Here is a 20669-nt window from a genome sequence, read left to right on the forward strand (position 1 = left end):
ATGCTTTTCTGCTTAGCCAGAGTCTTTCAGTATTTTTACCTGTTTTCCCTCAAATAAACTATCAGCCGTGTTCTCCCTTTTCTGTCAAGAATGTGGTTTGTATATAGTGTACCTGCCTCACTCATTCCTCCCCATCTCTTCTGCTGCTTCTCACCCCTGCCCTTGATTGGAGGCAACAGGTTATGTGACTGTGTGGCAGAGTTTGCAAGGGCGTTTGGCAAGCTCAGGGCATTGGGCTGGCCTCAAGTGTTTTGCCTGATAGGCCCTCAGGCTGGGCCAGGAGTCAGTTCTGAGTTTCTGCCTGGCATTAGCAGCCCTCTGGTCCACTCAGACACCCAGAATCAGATGCAAGGTTTATATCTTGAAATACAATGGAATGAGTCACTAACGCTTGACTGCTGGTAAAATAATTGATGAACCCTTGAAGTTGACTTTTTGTTTTCCTTCAATATCACTTTGTGTATCCATTTTTTTTTCAGGTAGGAGATTATTTTAAATTTCAAATACATCTTATTTTCTTTTTTAGCCTCTGAAAGTTAGTAATACAGGGATGAAAAGAATCGTGTGTAACTCAGGGTTATTGTGATCCTCTGAGAACAGGGCTTCACCTAATCGGCACTACATATGTGTTGCTGTTATTAGTGACTTTTGAAGATATTACTATTTACATAGGTCACCTAGATAGAGTCTCTGTTGTCCCCTGCATCCTTCCCTATTAAACAGCACAATATATTGAACATACACCATTCCATAACTCTCCCTTGAATGGTTTACTGGATGATGTAGTTGGCATCCCTCTTACAAAAAAGTCTCCAGGGATATTCCTTGGTCCTATTTCCTTCTATCTTCTACCCAAATGAGAACTCTGTGTTTGCAGTCACCTTAATCAGTTGTTCAACAACAACTCCCCAATGTCAATATTAAAGGTTGCAGTGTACCTTTCTTTTCCAAATGTTGGTAACTCATTTGTACCTTATACTTAATGATGTTGTTAGTTCCATCCTGCCTGGGGCAGTGGGAGTCAGGGCTGGCTCTGCCTAGACAGAGCACCCCCCACACATCCTGCCTCTTGCCCTCACCTGATCTTTTGAACCTGATTGTCTATAGAGTTCTGAAGCCCTGCACTGAAAAACCCCCAGTGTCTTTCTGTCCCTGTTGTGGAAGGAAGGGCTAGGCTAGCATCATCCAGTAAAAATATGAGGGGACCCCATATGTAGTTTTAAGTTTCTTATAGCTTATGTTTAAAGACTAGGTGAGGTGTTTTTTGTTTTGTAGTATAAAGGATCTAACCCATGGCTTATGGCTTTACATTCAGCCCCTTTTCCCCAGCCTTTTCCTTTTCCTTTTTTGGAGACACAGTCTCACTAAAGGTCCAGACAGGCCTTGAATTTTAAAACAGTTTTTTTGTAGCCCATCAAGTCCGAAATACTATCATTTCACTGTGGCCAACGTAAAACGGTTATGAATGAGGTGTTTTACTTTTTTTTTTTTTTTAAACTAAGCTAAATCTGAAATCTGGTATGTATGTCACACCTGGGGCATGTCTCCATTTGGGCTGGCCACATTTAGAGTCCTCAGTAGTCACAAGTATCTAGTGGCTGCCTTCATGGGCACCATAGGTCTCTCGGCTACCTGAAGTGCTGAGACCTCAGCTCCATGTGTTGGGGCCCACAGTCTCTCTTCTTTCATGTCATGGCTAGGGTTTTATAAGCAGGGACTAAAAGGTGATCATCTAAATTGGGGTCTTTTGCAGGACTTAATTTGCTCAAGTAATGCTCCCCTGGTTCAGTAAGTGGCTCTCAATGGATTCTTGAAGACAGGTTCCGCCCATGTGAAGTCTTGGAGAGAGGCTCCCTGCCAGCCAGGCCTGACTGCTCCTGAGCATCTGCAGACAAGATTAGGGGGCCGGCTCTTGCACAGTGCTTCATGACCTTTAACCTCCTACTGCACAGAGCCAGGGCAAGGGAATTTCTCTGTGGATAGGGAATATTAAGAAGTAAATCAAGCAATAAATGAAGGCTTTGTGTTTGTGTTTTCATTTAGTGGAATAGAAGATGAACTCAGCTGAATTCGGTGAAGATGTAGAAGAAGGTAAATAAACGTTTCTCATTTAATATTTTTGAATAGGTCATATATTACATACTCTAAAAATGTAGAAGGGAATATAATGTAAAGTCTCCTACTGCCTGTTCCCATCCCCCTCTACTCAACACTTGTTATAAGTATCTTATGTATTTTTTAAGAGTGCAATACAGTTAATATTTAGTTCTCTCCATATCCCACCTCTCCCCCCAAAAGACTTATAGACCAATTTTGAACTTAGAACATGGTTTTGTTGTGTAGCACTAGTTTAGTAAGATAGAGATCACTTTGCTGGAAAGCACAGGTTTATGACTAGATAGATGTTATTCTCTGAGTGACAGTGTCAGTGGGTGATCCTCAAACACCTGTGGCTCAGAAAACCCTGCCGATCTCTCAGTGGCCCTAAGTCCTATTTCCTCTCTGCACAGTTCTAAAAAATAACACTGTGAAGGTGGAGACGGAGGCTGAAGATGCTGCCCTGGACTGCTCACTGAATTCCAAGCCTTCAGAGAAGCACCCTCTGGACAGCGTCTTTGCCGCCCTCCAGGACTCCAGCAAACGAAAGCAGCCAGGCAGCGAGGGCCAGCCAGATTCTGTCCCCAGCGTGAAGAGGAGGCGGCTGATACCCGAGGTGAGGGCCCAGCACCTTCCCTCTGTTTGGGCTCTAGCGGTCTCTGATCCGAGGCCGAATCTCTCTCTACTCTTGGGCCTCTGGGCTATTGCTAAACCCTTGGGCCCAACTGACTTCAGTTCAGTTGGAAGCTTTGTCTGTATCTGGATTCCTTACAGGGAGAGGGGTTTCTTCACAATGCAACTGCTTTTGAGTTCTTTGTTTTGCTGTGCTCCGTGAGGGCAAGGACCTTGACAGCAAGGGTGGTCAGTTCAGCCCAGCCTCCCACAGCTTTCATGGTCGACTCCTTCCTGGGAAGGTTGGGGGCTAGCAGGTCTTTTCATAAATCTATCTTATGTCCCAATACTGTTAGGGAGCTTGTTCCCTAAAGAACTTTTCAGTGAATCTTTCTGGAAGTGGGGAATTCTTTTACATCATACCTGTTACCATGTAAGTTATCTGTTTTATGAATTTGCTTTATTTCTTTGTCGCTTGCTGATTGTATTGCCCTTGGCTAAATGCTGAGAGAGAGAGAGAAAATGGAAATTAACATGCTGGCAGCCTGCTGTTCAGGCGGGAGACAGGGACATCCATGTGAAGTGGTTTGCACTGAGGAGAGAGGCAGCATTGGGATGTCAGGTGGGTGTTTGTCTTAGGATGCTTCAGTGGGGTTGATGGAGCCTTTCCACGGTCCAACAAATATATCTTTAATTCTTAGGAAAACATTTTGCCAAACCCCCAACCCAGCTCCACATCTCTTCCCTGCCTCTCCCCTCCCGTTGGCCACATTCACTCTTTGGGAGACCCAAAGACGCATATTAACTTCTGCATCTGTTCACAGAGAATTCAGGTCTTCAGTGCTCCTGGTCATTAGTCAGAGCACCGTGGGGTATCAATACAGGACTCTTGGTTTTATTGTTTAATTTCAGTTCCCTATTAGATATTAGGGCAGATCTAAATAATTTGGAATTCATGCATTTTAGGGTCTTGTTTAGGCCTCAGTAACTAAAAATTGTCCTTGTATTGCAACAATAGTGAGACTAAGATTTTAACCAGAATTTAAGTATGCATGTTTATATTATGTAAGGACCTGCATTCTACATTATGGAACACTGAGAGATACATTTTTAAAAATTTAATCGTATTTGTTATTTTGTTATCTTTCTAACAACTTTATTGAAATATAACTTGCATACTATACCATTCCCCAATTTAGGTTTTGTGCAACTTAGTGGTTTTTAATACAGTCATAGAATCATGCAGCTATTACTATGGATTCATTTTTCAATTCGTTTTCATAACCCCAGGAAGAAACTCCTTTGCAGTCACAACCTTTCCCATACCTCCAACTCCTGACAGTGTCTGATCTACTTTGAATCTCTATAGATTTGCCTATTCTGAACATATCATTTAAATGGAATCACATACTATATGGCCTTTCCTGTTGGGTTATTTTTTTTTTTTTTTACTCACCATAATGTTTTCAAGATTCATCCCTGATGTAGCATTCGTACTTCATCTCCATTGCACACACCCTGGTCCCCACCTTTTTTTTCTTTTTGCAGTACTGAAGCCAGGTCCTTGCGTGTGCTAGGCCAGTGCTCTACCTCTGAACTACATCCCCAGCGCCACCCCTGTGCTTGTGTGTGTGTGTGTGTGTGTGTGTGTGTGTGTGTGTTAGAGGGGATTGAACCCTGGGGTAGTCCTCTCTAGCCCTTTTTATTTTGACACAGGATCAAGCTGGCTTCAAATTTGTGATTCTCCTGCCTCAGTCTTCCGTATAGCTGGGATTACAGGCATGCACCACCCTACCTGGTTTAATAACTTCTCTTAACATTTCCTATAAGGCAGGTCTACTGGTTACAATTCCCTCGTTTTTTGTTTGTTTGAGATACAGTACATATTTCTTCTTCGTTTTTGAAAAATAATATTGCAAGGCACAGAGTTTTGAGTTGCTCTGTTTTTTCTCTCCACTTTCCATTTCCCTGCGCTCCCTTGCCTTCGCGGTTTCTGAGGACAAGCTGGATGTGAATCTTACCTTTGCCCCTCTTTGGTTTCTCTCGGGATTGATTTATCTTTTTTTAATTTTTTCGTATTTTGCAAACAATATGCCTAGACATAGATATTTTGGCATTTTCCTTGGGTTTTCTCTGAACTCCCGGATCTTTGTTTAGGTGTCTGTCATTAATTTGAAGAAATTCTGTCATGGTTTCAAACATTTTTTCTCTTCCTGGTATTCCCATACCTGTATGTCCCTGTATGTCACATCTTTTGTATTGCCCTACAGTTCTTGGATTCTCTTCTCTCTCTTTGTGTGTGTGTGTGTGTGTGTGTGTGTGTGTGTGTGTTTTGTTTCTTCTCCAATCCTTTTTCACGTTGCTTCAGTTTTGGAGTTTGCTGTTGAGGTATCATCAAGCTCGGAGAGTCTTTTCTCAGCCATGTCCAATCTGCTAAGACCATCAAAAGCATTATTCATTTCTGTTATAGGGTTTTGTTTTTTCTCTAGCATTTCTTTTTTGTTCTTTCTTCAAACTTCTGCTTCTCTGTACATTGCTCCTTTGTTCTTATATTCTGTCTACTTATCCATTAGAACCCTTGACATACAAATTATAGTTGTTTTAAATTCTTTGTGATAATTCATTCCATCATTCATTCCATCTCTAAATCATGTGATTCTGCTTTGGTCTTCGTATACCTTATATTTTTTCTTGATAGTTAGATCTGATGTACTGGGTCAAAGGAGCTGTTGTGATAGGCCTTTAGGAGGTGGTGGTGAGGCAAAGGAGGAGGGGATTCGCTACCCTGTGGCTGGGTCTCTGTCCTTTAGCAGACCCGTGCCTCTGGACTGTAAACTCCACTGGTTCTCCTGAGTTCCTCTGCTCCTCCCTGGGCTGGGACTGGATGGCTGGTGTGGGCTGGAGTTGGTATCTCCCTCCCCACAGGTCAGATGGTCTCAGATAAAACTTCTTCAGGGTAGGCTCTGGTTAGTTTCTCCTGAGGGCACATCTCCTTAAGTACAGATGACTTGGAGTATTTCAGAATGCTTCTGTTTTCCCTGACTCTCCCATAAGGCTTGGGAGAGTTTTTCTCAGATAGTCACACTGAGAACGTGGTAGAGCTCTTGAAGGTAAAGCCATAATAATATGGAGGCTCTCTGACAACTGGGAACTCTGGAGTTTTTAATTCTTGGACTTGTCCACCCAGAGCCTCCAGCAACCTCTCCTTACAGATCAGGCTTCCCTGCTCAGCTCTGATTGTCTTGGGGGTCTCCATGGTTGGGTGTCTGGTCTGGCCAGTTGTGGTTCTCTGTATTCATTCATCTCTCTCTCCATTTTGGGGTCAGCAGCTAGACCTCACTTGTCTTATGGATCTAGGAAAATTGTAGATTTATCTTTTTTGTTTATCGAGCTTTTTACTTGTGAGGATAGAGTGGAGACTTCCAAGCTCTTTACATGCAGAACCAGAATCCTGAAACCACTTTATTCCTTTTCATGGCTGGATAATAGTCTGTTGTGTAGACACATGCATCAACTGATGGACATTTGGGTTTTCCATTTTTTGACTTACGTAATAATTGAGCATGACATTAAAAAAAAATCTATAATGCCCAGGAAAAAAAAAGTTACATTTAAAAAATATCTTTGAGCCTTTTTAAACAAATAAATAATTAGAAATATCCCACCCTTGACTCTGGCTGTCTATACCAGCCCCTTGCTGTATACTTGTGAGCTAAGGAAGGGCTGCATGCCTGGATGGCAGTTTCTAGCGGATTGAAACTCAGCTCCTAGGGCTCGAGGCTTGTGGCTTAGAGGTAGAGCGCTCGCCTAGCACATGCGAAGCCCTGGGTTTGATCCTTAACACACATAAAAATAAATAAATAAAATAAAGGTATTGTGTTCAACTACAACTAAAAATTAATATTTAAAAACAAAAAACCAAAAAACCCCCTCATCTCCCAGGTTAGGGTTGCGGCTCTGCCGCAGTCCGGCTGCAGCAAAATAACGGGGGTGACGAACAACTTGTGTACATTGATACAGCAGGAGTGGGAGCCGTTTATTGTAGGACAACAGAGGTATTTATACATTCCACACAGCTTATCTTAATTAACATAAACTAGATACAGCAGTCAACCAATAAGGAATCTCCACACTTAAGGCTCCCTGGCGTTACTTCACAAACCACTCCCTCTGGCAAAATGCCAGGCGCCATCCTGACTTGTTCACAGACTCTAACACGGCTCAATGGTAGAGTGCTTGCCTAGCATGTGTGAGGCACTGGGTTCGATTCTCAGCACTGCATATAAATAAACAAAATAAAGGTCCATCAACAAATAAAAAAAATTTAAAAACAAAAAACTCATCTTCCTGATTGCTTGTTTAAAAAAAACATTTAACCATTTGCTTTTTCATATGTTTTATTTTAGATCATGATTTATTATCTTTTTTCCTAATGATTGATATTTAGGTGTTTTCCAGTTTTATAGTCTTACAAATAATGCCACAGGGACCTTCCATATACCTACTAAACCTAGTCACTTGTATGAGTGTGCCTTGGCTAGAATCCCAGAGGTTATTCTGATGGTGTTGAGAAATTTGAGGAGGAGGAAGTTTCAAGAAACACTTGAAAATATTTTCTTCATGTGTTAGGTTCAATCAACAAAGCAAAACAAAACCAACCCATTTTTATCTTTCATGTTACATTTCTGCTTATGCTCAATTCTGCAAGCTCACCAGAAGGTTGAAGTAAAGCTAGAGTCCGGAAATGGAAGATAATGTTGAGTGTTATCAGTTTATTTGAGCTATGAAACAAACCACCCAGGATTAGTAGTTTAAAAAAACCGCCTTTTTTTTTTTTTTTTTAACATATCATTCTGTGGATCAGCTGGTGGTGGTTCTTCTGATGTGGCCTGATGTGTTTGGGTGGGGTGGTCTGGAATGGCCTATCTGGGCTGGGGTGACAGGAGCTTCCCTTTGTGCACATTCTCCCCCTCTGGGAAGCCAGTCTGGGCTTGTTCACAGGATGATGAAAGAGTTCCTAGGGGCTAGGGAGGGCCAGTTCTGGAACCTCTGCTTGCATCACATTTGCAAGGGGCCTGCAGGTCAAAGCAAGTCACATGGCCATGGCCAAACCCAGACTCAAAGATGGACAAATAAAATTCTATCTGCTGATAGAAGAAGCAACTACAGTGCAGAGGATGGGAAGGAATGCTGGCCCCATTGCCATGGCTGATTCATCACGGTGAGGAACAGCGAGCTCTCAACCAGGAGTTCTGGCCGCGTGTAGGCCAGGTGGGCCTTTGTGGGTGGCCTGGGTAACCCCACTGCTGTCTTGTACAGATAATGTTACTCTTCATTGTTGTTACAGTGGGAGCATGGAGAAGGGAGCTGCTTCTTATTCTTGGGGCAGAAAGGGAAGGAAGTGTTTTTATAATTAGCATTTTAGTCCAATTCTTCAGTACAAAGCCATTCAGAAGAGCTCTGGGTTTATGGTAGATAGATTTCTGGTGTCACATGAAGGTTCCAGATAGTGTACTTGGACATGGGATGGGGAGGGCAGGAGCTTCAGGCATCGTTTTTTTTTTTTTTTTTTTTCTTTTTTTTCGGTGCTGGGAATTGAACCCAGAGCCTTGTGCATGCGAGGCAGGCACGCTACCGACTGAGCTATGTCCCCAGCCCCAGGCATTGCATTTTGACATTCTTGGGGAAAGGGAACCAAGAGTGGATTTAAATATTTCTGCTATGACTTGTCAGGTCTGCTTGTGCTCCATGGTCATGTGTGGTTGACTATAGAAGGCAGTTTACGTCTTGGAGTGGAAAAGATATGTTAAGGCCCAGATTTTATTTGGGTGTTTTACCACTTTATTAATTTCTCTTAGTGTATGTGAAATAAGGACATTCTTCCCTGTTCTGTACATAAAAATCTTTTTAAAAAATTTTTGTTTTTAGTTGTAAATAGACAGAATACCTTTATTTTATTTGTTAATTTTTACGTGGTACTGAGGATCGAATTCAGTGCCCCATACATGCTAGGCATGTGCTTTGCCACTGAGCTAAAGCCCCAGCCCCATAAAAATCTTTTGAAATTATTAAACTCCTTGTGCAACGTTTAAAGCAGTATTTCCTTTTTAGAAGTACAGGGAGACATGTCAGTAAATCAATAGTCTCAGAACCCTGGGGACTTTAGAACAATCCATGACTTTCATGAAATTATCATGTGTTGATTTTTTAAAATAGTACTTATCTAACACAAATAGAAGAGTCCTTTTTCATTGTCCCGCTAAATCTCTGAGCCTTCTTCTACATGGTGGCAGGGCTGAGGCAGGGTGTATGTACTGCCTTATTGGCACATTTGGCACCTGGTAAGCCAGAAGAAGCCTGGAGGCTGAAAGGAGTGATCATCAGAAAGAGTGGGAAGCCGGACATGGTGGCTCTTGCCTGTAATCCCAGCAACTGAGGAGGCTGAGGCAGGAGGACTTCAAGTTTGGGGCCAGCCTCAGCAACTTGGTGAGACTGTCTCAAAATAAAAAATAAAAAAGACCAGGGGTATAGCTCATTTGTAAAGTGTTCCTGGGTTCAATCCCCAGCACCAAGAAGAAGAAGAAGTGGGTAGGAGGTACTGGTAACTCTGTTAGTACAGCCCTGTTCCCTTTCTTCTTTTACTTAATTCCTATTATAAGGCAGTGAGGAAGGAATTAATGTGTCCTCCAGGCAGATGAGTCAACTGAGATAGGTAAGTTAAAACCAAGTGCTGGAATGCCAGGGGAGCAGCCTTGCTCCTGGGGTCTGGAGGGAAGACTCTGGCTCTCTGCTCTGTAGCCTTCTTGTCACCTTCTCTGATTCATCTCCCCTTCAAGGTAACATCAGTAGGAACAGAGACTCTGCAGTCAGATAAGGGGGCATCTGGTTCTGTGACCTCTGGGCCTCAGGTGCTTCCACTGTATGGAATGATAGCACTGCTCACCTCCCTGGCTTCTTGTGGAGTGGTGAAGTGCTCAGGAGGAGCCAGGTGTGGTCTGCCCCACCCTTTACAAATGTTTATTTGCCTTCCCAGCCCTATCTCTAATCCCCACCCTGAGGCCAGTGTTCACCTTCCACATTTATTAGGACAAAACTGGCATGAGACTGTCAAGGAAGGCCATCTGATGCCCTCCAGGATGCCCCAGGCCTGAGCATCACCATGGTCAGAGCATAGAGCACCTGTTTTCTCTTTTCCACTCCAGGGCAAGAGGGCAGAGGGGCAAGGATTTGAATGGTAGCCCTGATCCTAAGGTGCTCCACATTCCCACTTCTATCAATGTTGACAGCTGGTTTTTTGAGTGACATTTAGTACCATACTCAGACGGAAAATAAAACCTCCCTCAAAAAGTCTAACAAAAGGCTGTGTGAAGACTTAGTTGGCACCTCCCCTGATGAGAGTTGCATAGCCAAAGGCAGCAGATGTGGGAGGTGAGTAACCAACGTTTTCATTGGGAATCATCTTTTTGTTCACAGAAGTGGAGGCAATGTTCAGGAGCTTTGTGCCAGGCAGAGGTTAGCCCTGTTCTGTGTTTTTTTGTTTGTTGGTTGCTTTCATGTTTGTTTTAATCCCAAAATGCTGTTGGGGTCGAGTTTTCCATTGGAGAACAGAGATGCCCTCTCGCTCATACATGCAGTGCCAATACCCTGAACGCCTCATAAGTCAGTGACTGTGGGATGAACTGGGGATTCTTGAGAACGTGCAGAGCAACCACAGCAGACAGGTACTGTGGCCATTCCCATGTTTACAGGCTTGGAGAAGTTGACACCACCAACCCTACTGCATTTACCCTACTGTGCACATAGCGCTGAGGACTGGGGGGCAGAGAGGGGAGTTTGTAAGGCACCTGAGGAACCTTAGATGCAGTATTATTCCGCAGTCTCCCTCTTTTCCCTTTTTTGCTGTTGCTTTAGGGTTCCCCCACCCCCCATTCCACCCCAGATTCTTATTTCTTTGGCATTTTAGCCATTCTTCATCCTCACCATATACTGTTGGCAGGGTAAAGACAGCCCGCCCAGAGACTAAGGGCCATGGGAGGAGAGACTGCATCCAGCTCGTTTCCCATGTGCCTGGGCCTTGCACAGTCCTGCCAGGTGGTGCGCGGGAGACTGCTCACCAGCTCCAGTGGTGAGGCCTCCTCCAACCCTGTTGCTGACTGCATCTAGGAGGCAGAGGAGGAGAATTCTATTGAAAATGAAAAAGGTTAGCATCATTCTCAGTGCAGTTGTGCCAGGAGGACTGTGCCAGCCCTCTTGCTGCCTTTTCTCCTGGCCTGCCTTTGATAGCACATTAATTCCAGACGCCCTTCTTCCCAAGGCATGCTGCTTTCTTGGTGTTCCACTTTGCTGCCTCTCTGGGCACCATTTAGCTCCTCATCAGTCATTGAACTGAGTTCAGTGACTGCTCTTAGATCGGAGGGCCTGATGAAGATGTCTAATATAGCCTTTCCATGGTGACCCAGTCCCTGGGATGTCGCTGGGCATGAACACCTGGAATCTCCCCTTGACTTTCTACTTAACTTGAATTGCAACATATTAGCTTTCTTTTCCATCTCATTCTCTGGCTGAGAGATGTGGGCATTCCCTTGTGAGTCCACGGATGCGCCTGGTAGCATGAAATGCCCTGATCGTGATCCCGGCTCGATGCTGGCATCACAGAGCCTCCACTGTGCAGCAGAGTCCCCATATGGTTGGAAGATAAGCCTAGGAGAATTGGGAACTGTGTCAACCAGACACCCAGTGCCAAGTAGCACAGATTTAAAGATTTCTTGATACTCCTAGACAGCTGAGCAGAGATTTTTATCATCGGCAGCAAGTGTAGCCAGCCCGTCGTCGCTTTGGCAGCATTTGTGGAATTAATTGGAGCACTGAGTTGACAGGACACCAGTGTGGGGCTATCTCAGAACCTTCTCTTGGGTTCTTGTGTTGTGTTTTATGTTGAATTGTGTGTCCAAGGTTTCTGGAAGTGCAGAACATTGCCCTCTACTGGGACTCTAATATTTTTTATTAAAACAGTTTAGTCAAAAATGTTGATGTGGACAGTAGTGTTTCTAACATGCTCAGTGCAAAGGGAAACATTTGTATTAATAAGGCTGGATATTAGGGAATTTCCAGTTCAGATATACGCTCGTCTCCTCCATGGAGTGGGAATGTAGGGGAGTCCAGAAACATAAACTGGTTGTTGGAGTTCAGCCAGTCTCCCCAGTAACTTTTACCACGTTAGGTAGTCATTAGGGCAGGTCTCTTCCTACACAAAATCCTATTTTATTTGTTTATTTATTTTAAATTTTTTGTTTCTGCTTCTTTTTTTGCAGTACTGGGAATTGAGCCCAGGGGTGCTCTATCACTGAGCTGTATCCCAGTCATTACTATTTTTTTAAATTTTCAGACAGGGTCTTGCTAAATTGCCTAGATTGGCCTCAAACCTGCCATCCTCCTGCATCCAACCCCCCCAGGTCTCTGGGATTACAGATATGTGCCACTGTGCCTGGCATGAAATCCTATTTTAAGTGTACCATTGGTACCCCTTTTAAAGCAAACATTCCTCTTCTAAAATTACTCCTAAGGTGGTTATAATTTTAATTATTGCTATTACAAACTCAGATCCTCTGTATTGGTAAAACCACATCATAATCTCATAATCCACAGAACCTCTGAAATTATTTTGATGTGATAGAACCTATCGTGAACAATTGCAAATCTAATTTTGTCTACAAAAGTTAGCAAGAAAGACAAGTCTGATTTTGTTAGGGCAGTGCTTTTCAGCAGTACCCATAGTTATAAATCCAGTTTCAGAGTAGTACAACTCACATGTATTTGTATGTAAATGTATAGATACACACAGAGAAATGAAGTAAAACTTTCCTGAGTTTATTTACTTTGTACAATGCACTTTTTTCCTATTCTACTTTTTTCCTTTCTTCTTCCCTTTAATGTTTTTACTTCTTTGCTCTTTCTTTCTTATGCTAGTCATGACTTCACCAGATCGATTTTATTATACACCAACCCAAAATTCAAAACCCATTGTAAGCTGGGCATGGTGATGTATGCCTGTAACCCCAGCAACTCAGGAGCCTGAGGCAGGAGGATTGCAAGTTTGAGGCCAGCCTCAGCAACTTAGTGAGACCCTGCTCAAAGTAAAAAAAAAAAAGAGAGAGAGAGGGAGAGAAGAAAAAGAAAGAGCTGGGGATGTGGCTCAGCAATTAAGTGCCCCTGTGTTCAATCCCCACTACAAAAAAACAAACAAACAAACAAAAAACCCCACATGGCATTATGGGTAAAGCTTTTTAGCTCTCTTGGTCTCTTTTTTTTTTATTGGTTGTTCAAAACATTACAAAGCTCATGACATATCATCTTCTATACATTTGATTCAAATGGGTCATGAACTCCCATTTTTACCCCAAATACAAGTTGCAGAATCACATCGGTTACACATCCACGTTTTTACACATTTTTACATAATACCATATTAATGACTGTTATATTCTGCTACCCTTCCTATCCCCCACTATCCCCCCTCCCCTTCCCTCTTCTTGGTCTCTTCTTGTTTCTGGGGTATTTGTGGTTTTTTGTTTTTTTTTTTTTTTTTGCTGTTTTTCCTTCTCCTTTCTTTTCTTTTTTTCTTTCTTTTTTTTTTTTTTTTTTTTTTTTGAGGTGAGCACTGCATTGCCTGGACTGGTCTCAAGTGATCCTCCTGCCTCAGTCTCCCTAGCCGCTGAGACTACATGTCTGGCCTTTTTTTTTTTTTTAAATAATAATTCTCTGCTTTCTGACAGATAGCAGCACAAAAGAATTGTAAAGAATTTAAACTCCCCTCTCAGCTCAGTTGGCAGGTATGTCACCACTTCCCAGCCCTCACGGGAAACAGACCTCAGGAGAAAGGAAGAAGGGAAGTGCCTTCAGTAAGAGCTTGACACTGAGTGCACTAGGGAAGTCCTCTGGTGACTGGTTGAGAGGAACCTTTACCAATTAACAAAGGCCCACAGTGTCACCCACCTCTGCTGCGGCTTATGAATAGCATTGTTTAATAGTAATCCCGTTGTACCAGGGACTAGGGGGAGACTGAGGTGGGAGTATCACAAGTTCAAGACCAGCCTCAGCAACTTAATAAGACCCTGTCTCAAAAAATAAAAGGGACTGAGGACATAGCTCAGTGGTAAAGTACTGAGAATTAGTTCCCAATACCTCCCCCCCCATTATAATTCTAATGTAGTGATAGATATTTGTTAAGTACTTATTGTGACCCAGCCTTGGGCTCAGTGCTGATGGGCAGTTTCATTTTAAAGCCCTTACTACCTTCTAAGACAGATACACATAAGAAGTTGAGACATGAAAGGAGACACAGAGGACAACGTAAAAATTGAGCTGAGCTCCTATCCAAACCTTCATACCTCTTTACTATCATGGTTTCATGAAGCCAGTGGCACTGTTTTATTATTATTATTATTATTGCAGTATTGGGGTTGGAACCCGAAGTCTTCTGGTATGCTAGGCAGGTGCTCTACTACTGAGCTCTACCCTGGCCCCCAGTGTTCCTTTCCATAAGCAGGTATTTGAGAGAGGTAGAACACCATGTCCTACTTTAGCCAACCCTGTCTGTGGTTGACATTCAGTGACCTCTTCTGTGCCCTGGGCACTTTGCTAGGCAGTGCAGATAGACCAAGAATGACATGATCCCTTCACGGTTTCCCATGAGGAGGAGGTGACTACAGGAGGGAGCAGGACCAGTTGCAGGCCACCCATGCCAGGCTCCCTCCATCCAAGTATGTCCCTAGCCCTCTGCTCTTGGGAAGGGGGTGTGTGTGCAGAAAGATCATGTGGGATGGGTGGTACCGACCCTTCCTTAGCCTCTACAGATCCACCATGAAGAAAGTATTGGCCAGTTCCTTGGAATAGTTAAAACACTTTTGAGAATCCTTTCATGTTCAGATTCCTAAGGGAGTGTAGTAGACTTTCTTTGGAATGATTGTAATCAGTGAAGAAAACAGCCTTTCTTTACTGTGAGTCAGATGATTGTTTTATCTAAATGAATGTCAAAAAAAAAAAAAAAAAAATTAAAAAGAGTGTCCAGAGCTGGTCATGGTGGCTTAGAACTGTAATCCCAGCTACTAAGGAGCCTGAGGCAGGATGATCGAAAGTTCAAGGCCAGCCTGGGCAACATAGCAAAATAAAAAAAAAAAGATAAAAGCGAATCCAGGAAGTAGTTCATTAATTTAAGTGAGAACCAAAGTGTAAGAGTTCAGAAGACTCAAAGTCTTGTTGTGTGTCCCTGTGGTCTGTTTTGCCCCGGGTCCCCTGCTCTCCTGGCCAAATTGCTTCCCTGCCATTATAAACCCCACCTCCTCAGCTTGTCTCTTTCCCCAACATTTGGTTAGGCTACAGAAAAAACACCTCATGTTCAGATTTTTGTGGGCATTAGTTACCTGAGCACTTGAAAGTGACTCTAATCTTCCTGGGTGAGGTGAACCGCGGGCAGACACTGTCTGCCAGGCTCTTACCACTCCCAGAGGACCCACAGTACCTGGGAGCTTGTTAGTAATGCAGACCCAGAGTTTTCAGTCTGTATTCTAACAGGAACCCAGGTGATTCATGTGGATATTAGAATTGAAGGTGCACTGGGCTAGGCCACACTAACTGTATTTTTCCCAGGTGTGGAAGTAGCATCCTAGGGTGCACTTTGTTCTTGTCCGGTCTCCACTTGCCTGAGGCATGTGGAAGCCTGGGCTTTGTGCTTCAGTCCTACACGTCCCCTGACACCTACCAGTGCTCACTAATTAGCTCTCCTGCTTAATTAAACCCTCACAAACATTCCAGTAAGTTTCTGGGTCAAATTCAGCATTTGTGGAAAAAAAATAGGTTTATTAGGAAACATAGCTGAAGTACGACTAGTACCTTTTAAAGTATTCAATTTGATAAGTTTTGTGTGTATAGTATGCCAGTACACCATTACCTCAATAAGATAATAATTATATCCATCGCCTAGTAAAGTTCTTTCATGTCCCTTTGTATCTTCCCTGCCACCCTTAGGCAACCACTGTTCTGCTTTCTATCACCATAGGTAAGTTTGTACTTTCTAGAATCTTATATAAATGGAATCATATGATATGGTTTCTTTTGTTTGTGGTTTCTTTCATTTAGTATAGTTATTTTGAGATCTATTCTGAGTACTCTGTCTACTATACAGGTCAGTTTATTGCTTTTTATTGCTGAATAGTATTCTATTGTATGAATATAATAGTTTATTTAAATACTTACTGATAAAAAAGTTGGGTGGTATCCAGTTTTTGTCTGTTTGCAGATAGGACTGCCTGGAATACCTGTGTACAGGTCTTCATGTGGATATGTGCTTTTTATTCTTCTTGGTAAACAGATACTAAAGAATGGAATACCTAGCTTATATGGTACATCTAATGCTAACTTTTTTTTAGAAACTGCTAAACTATTTTTCAAAGTGGTTATATCATGCTGTCCCCATCAGTGGGGTATGGGTGCTTCATTTCCTTCCATCATCTGCAGCACTTGGTATTGCCTTTTTAATTATACCAAGTCTGGCCTTGAATTTGCATCCTCCTGCCTCAGCCTCCCAAATCGCTAAGATTACAGATGTGTGCTATAGCTCCCAGCTGTTTGTAGTTTTTAAATTTTTTAAAAGTATTTTGGTGGGGGAGAATGAAATCTTTATTATTCATTTATTTATTTAACCTTTATTTATTTATTTATGTGGTGGGGAGGATCGACCCCAGTGCCTCACATGTGCAAAGCAAGTGCTCTACCACGTAGCTACAGCCCCAGCCCAGTCTTTTTTTTTTTTGAAGTATTTTTTTTTTGAAGTATTTTTTAAGGGGCAGAAGTTTTTATTTTTGCTGAAGTCCTGTGCATCAGTTCTCTTATGGATTGTGCTTTTGGTGTTGGCTCTAAAAATGTTGGTCTAAAACAACTGGTCACAAAGGAATTTTCATAAATTTTCTTCTAGGAATGTTAGAATTCTAGGTTTTTAATTTAGGTTCATGATCCATTTCGAGTTAATTTTGTGCATAGTCTGAGGCTCAAATTAAAATCTATATTCTTTTTGCATATGGATATCAGATTATTCAGGATCATTTGTTGAAAAGACTATCCTTTCTCCACCAAATTGCCTTTGAATCTCTATAACAAATCACCAGTCCTACAAACAGAGAGAAGCAGATCTCCTAAAACTTCCAGAGTCTAAAAACCACTGAGAAAAATAGTAGGAACGTTGGGTTCCAAGTGGTGATGCAGCTTGGCCTCAATTATTGGGATCTTTGGAGATCCTTATTCCCAAGTTCTCCCTCCCATCCCTTGAAGAGTCCTTGTCAGCATCCGGGCTCTTTCTCCTGTTGGGCCCTGTGGACAGGAAGTCCAGCACTGATGTTCCGAAGGAGCATGCACCTTCCAGCCTGAGCCCTTTCTCAGGGATTGGAGAGAACAAGCAGGTTTGGCCCTGGCATGCAGTTGTGTTACAGTTGTGTGTTAATGGTCGGGGGAGGGGAGCACTGACCACAGCAGACCAGATGGCTGGCCTGAGTCCAGTCTAGTAAGTCAGAGCACCTGCCTAACACTCTGGGAAACGCTTTCTGTTTTCCAGGCACTCCTCGCAGGCATGCGGAACCGCGAAAACAGCTCGCCCTGCCAGGGCAACGGAGAGCAGGCCGGCCGAGGCAGGAATGTGGGCTCCGTGTGGCCGGGGGAGGAGGAGCCCTGCAACGATGCCACCACCCCTTCCTACAAGAAGCCTCTCTATGGCATTTCGCACAAGATCATGGAGAAGAAGAACCCTCCCGTGGGGGACCTGCTCAACACCTATGAGCTCTTCGAGAAGGCCAACGCCAGCAACAGTCCCTCCCCTCTGCGCCTGCTGAACGACCCTCAGAAACGGGACTGCGGCGGGGCATCAGGAACAGCCACTGACGGCGACCCCAACATCTACTTTCTGATCCAGAAGATGTTCTACATGCTCAACACTCTCACTTCCAACATGTCCCAGCTGCACAGCAAGGTGGACTTGCTCTCCCTGGAAGTGAGCCGCATCAAGAAGCAGGTGAGCCCCTCCGAGCTGGTGGCCAAATTCCAGCCACCCCCCGAGTACCAGCTCACAGCTGCTGAGCTCAAGCAAATTGTGGACCAGAGCCTGTCAGGTGGGGACCTGGCCTGCCGTCTGCTGGTACAGCTCTTCCCCGAGCTCTTCAGCGACGTGGACTTCTCCCGCGGCTGCAGCGCTTGCGGCTTTGCAGCCAAGCGGAAGCTGGAGTCGCTGCACCTGCAGCTCATCCGCAACTACGTGGAAGTCTACTACCCCTCTGTGAAGGACACTGCTGTGTGGCAGGCTGAGTGCTTGCCGCAGCTGAACGACTTCTTCAGCCGCTTCTGGGCCCAGCGGGAAATGGAGGACAGCCAGCCAGGAGGCCAGGTCACCAGCTTCTTTGAAACTGAGCAGGTGGACGCTGGCCATTTCCTAGACAGCAAGGACCAGGAGGAGGCCCTGTCTCTGGACCGCAGCAGCACCATCGCCTCAGATCACGTGGTGGACACGCAGGACCTCACTGAGTTCCTGGATGAAGCCTCTTCGCCGGGTGAGTTCGCCGTCTTCCTCCTCCACCGGGTCTTCCCCGAGCTCTTCGACCACCGGAAGCTGGGCGAGCAGTACAGCTGCTATGGTGACGGTGGCAAGCAGGAGCTGGACCCGCAGAGGCTGCAGATCATCCGCAACTACACAGAGATCTACTTTCCCGACATGCAGGAAGAGGAGGCCTGGCTGCAGCAGTGCGCGCAGCGTATCAACGACGAGTTGGAGGGCCTGGGGCTGGAGGGCGGCAGCGAGGGCGAGACGCCGCGGGATGACTGCTACGACTCTTCCAGCCTGCCCGATGACCTCTCCGTGGTCAAGGTGGAGGACAGCTTCGAGGGTGAGAGGCCGGGCAGGCGCTCCAAGAAGATCTGGCTCGTGCCCATTGACTTTGACAAGCTGGAGATTCCGCAGCCAGACTTCGAGGTGCCAGGCGCCGACTGTCTGCTCAGCAAGGAGCAGCTGCGCAGCATCTACGAGAGCAGCCTGTCCATTGGCAACTTCGCCTCCCGCCTGCTGGTGCACCTCTTCCCGGAGCTCTTCACCCACGAGAACCTACGCAAGCAGTACAACTGCAGCGGCTCCCTGGGCAAGAAGCAGCTGGACCCTGCCCGCATCAAGCTGATCCGCCACTACGTGCAGCTGCTCTACCCCCGGGCCAAAAATGACCGCGTCTGGACTCTGGAGTTCGTGGGCAAGCTGGACGAGCGCTGCAGGCGCCGGGACACGGAGCAGAGGCGCTCCTACCAGCAGCAGCGCAAGGTCCACGTGCCAGGCCCTGAGTGCAGAGACCTGGCAAGCTATGCAATCAACCCCGAGAGGTTCCGAGAGGAGTTTGAGGGGCCCCCTTTGCCCCCCGAAAGGAGCAGCAAGGACTTCTGCAAGATCCCCCTGGACGAGCTGGTGGTCCCCTCACCCGACTTCCCGGTGCCTTCTCCCTACCTGCTGTCGGACAAGGAGGTGCGCGAGATCGTGCAGCAGAGCCTCTCCGTGGGCAACTTTGCCGCCCGGCTCCTCGTCAGGCTCTTCCCCGAACTCTTCACTGCCGAGAACCTGCGGCTGCAGTACAACCATTCCGGGGCTTGCAACAAGAAGCAGCTGGACCCCACGCGACTGCGGCTCATCCGCCATTATGTGGAGGCCGTGTACCCCGTGGAGAAGATGGAGGAGGTGTGGCATTATGAATGTATCCCCAGCATCGACGAGCGGTGTCGCCGTCCCAACAGGAAAAAATGCGACATCCTCAAGAAAGCCAAGAAAGTGGAGAAGTGACAGGCCTGTGGGCTGCCCAGAGACTTGGGTTATGAAAGGCTGAGCGATGGGCACCCTCGGGACCGAGTCACTTTGGAACATGTGTATGGTATCCACAGACAGGCACCTTATGTCAGTGGGGAGTGGCTTCCTACATTTGCACACGTAAACACCTACCCACCCACCCATGAGAAAGCAGCCTTGAATTTGGTCTCTTGACTTTGTCCTGTATTCCCTGGTGGCACAGCCCGAGTTTGGGAGGAGCCAGGCTGTGAGCAGAGGGACTAGCCGAGTAGGTTCTCTCTTCTTGATTGTGCCCTTTCCTGTCCCTCACAATCCAAAATGCAAATTCAGCAGCTTCTGTTCCTCTCCCCACACTTTACATCTTCCATTTTTAACTTTTTCTTCTTTTTTTAATTAAAATGAACCCCTTTTTAAAAAAATCATTGGGCTCTTTGGGGGCCATTTTACTTAGAAAATCTTTTTAAGTATTTGAGATGAAGTACTGTAAGATAATTTCAGTTGCTGGGATTTTAAAAGATGATTCAGAGATTTATGAATTTTTTAGAAGTGCCATGTTTGTGCATGATGGGGAATCATAGCTTCAGGTGGCATAGAGACTGATTTTACTGACCTTGTCTATGACATCTGATTTTGGAGGAGCCACGATGCCCCTTGGATGGCAGTAGAGGGGATGATAGGAATAGCATGAAGTCCTTTCTGACGATGTGTAAGATTTTCCTTCTGCTGTGGTCCCCGGGAAGGAGATGTGCTGCGTGTCAGTAGAATGCTGTGCTCACTCTGTAGATGAGAACACTGGATGATGATATGAATGTAGATAGACCTGGAAACACACATTCACACAATGTCTCCATTTGAGCTGTGTCCTTCCATGGCCCCCTAATTCCCTCTCCACACATGGGTGCTAATTGGAGGGGCAGATTCATTTTCTTGGAAAATAATGTGTGTGAGCATTTGGCTTCTTGTTTGATTGAAGGGTGGGCTTCTTTGAGTTCACCAAGAACTGTTTACTTTCTGTGCGGGTATTTGTACAAAATGCAGGTCTGGGAGCTGTGTGGTGACTTCCCCAGACCTCAGCATTAGCTCCTCCCATTAGCATGGCATCTTT

General features: G+C 45.0%; 1 protein-coding gene across 1 annotated transcript; it reads left to right on the forward strand.

The window, feature by feature from the left end:
• The first annotated feature begins 2054 nt into the window (after nt 1-2054).
• On the forward strand, nt 2055-20142 carry Bend3 (BEN domain containing 3). The gene is made up of 3 exons (XM_076859883.2): nt 2055-2091; nt 2511-2713; nt 17312-20142. Exons 1-3 carry the CDS (start codon nt 2055-2057, stop codon nt 19559-19561), a joined length of 2490 nt encoding a protein of 829 aa, XP_076715998.1. The 3' UTR covers nt 19562-20142.
• The last annotated feature ends 527 nt before the right edge of the window (nt 20143-20669 follow it).

Source organism: Callospermophilus lateralis, chromosome 6, assembly GCF_048772815.1.
Source record: "Callospermophilus lateralis isolate mCalLat2 chromosome 6, mCalLat2.hap1, whole genome shotgun sequence".
Lineage (NCBI taxonomy): Eukaryota > Metazoa > Chordata > Mammalia > Rodentia > Sciuridae > Callospermophilus > Callospermophilus lateralis.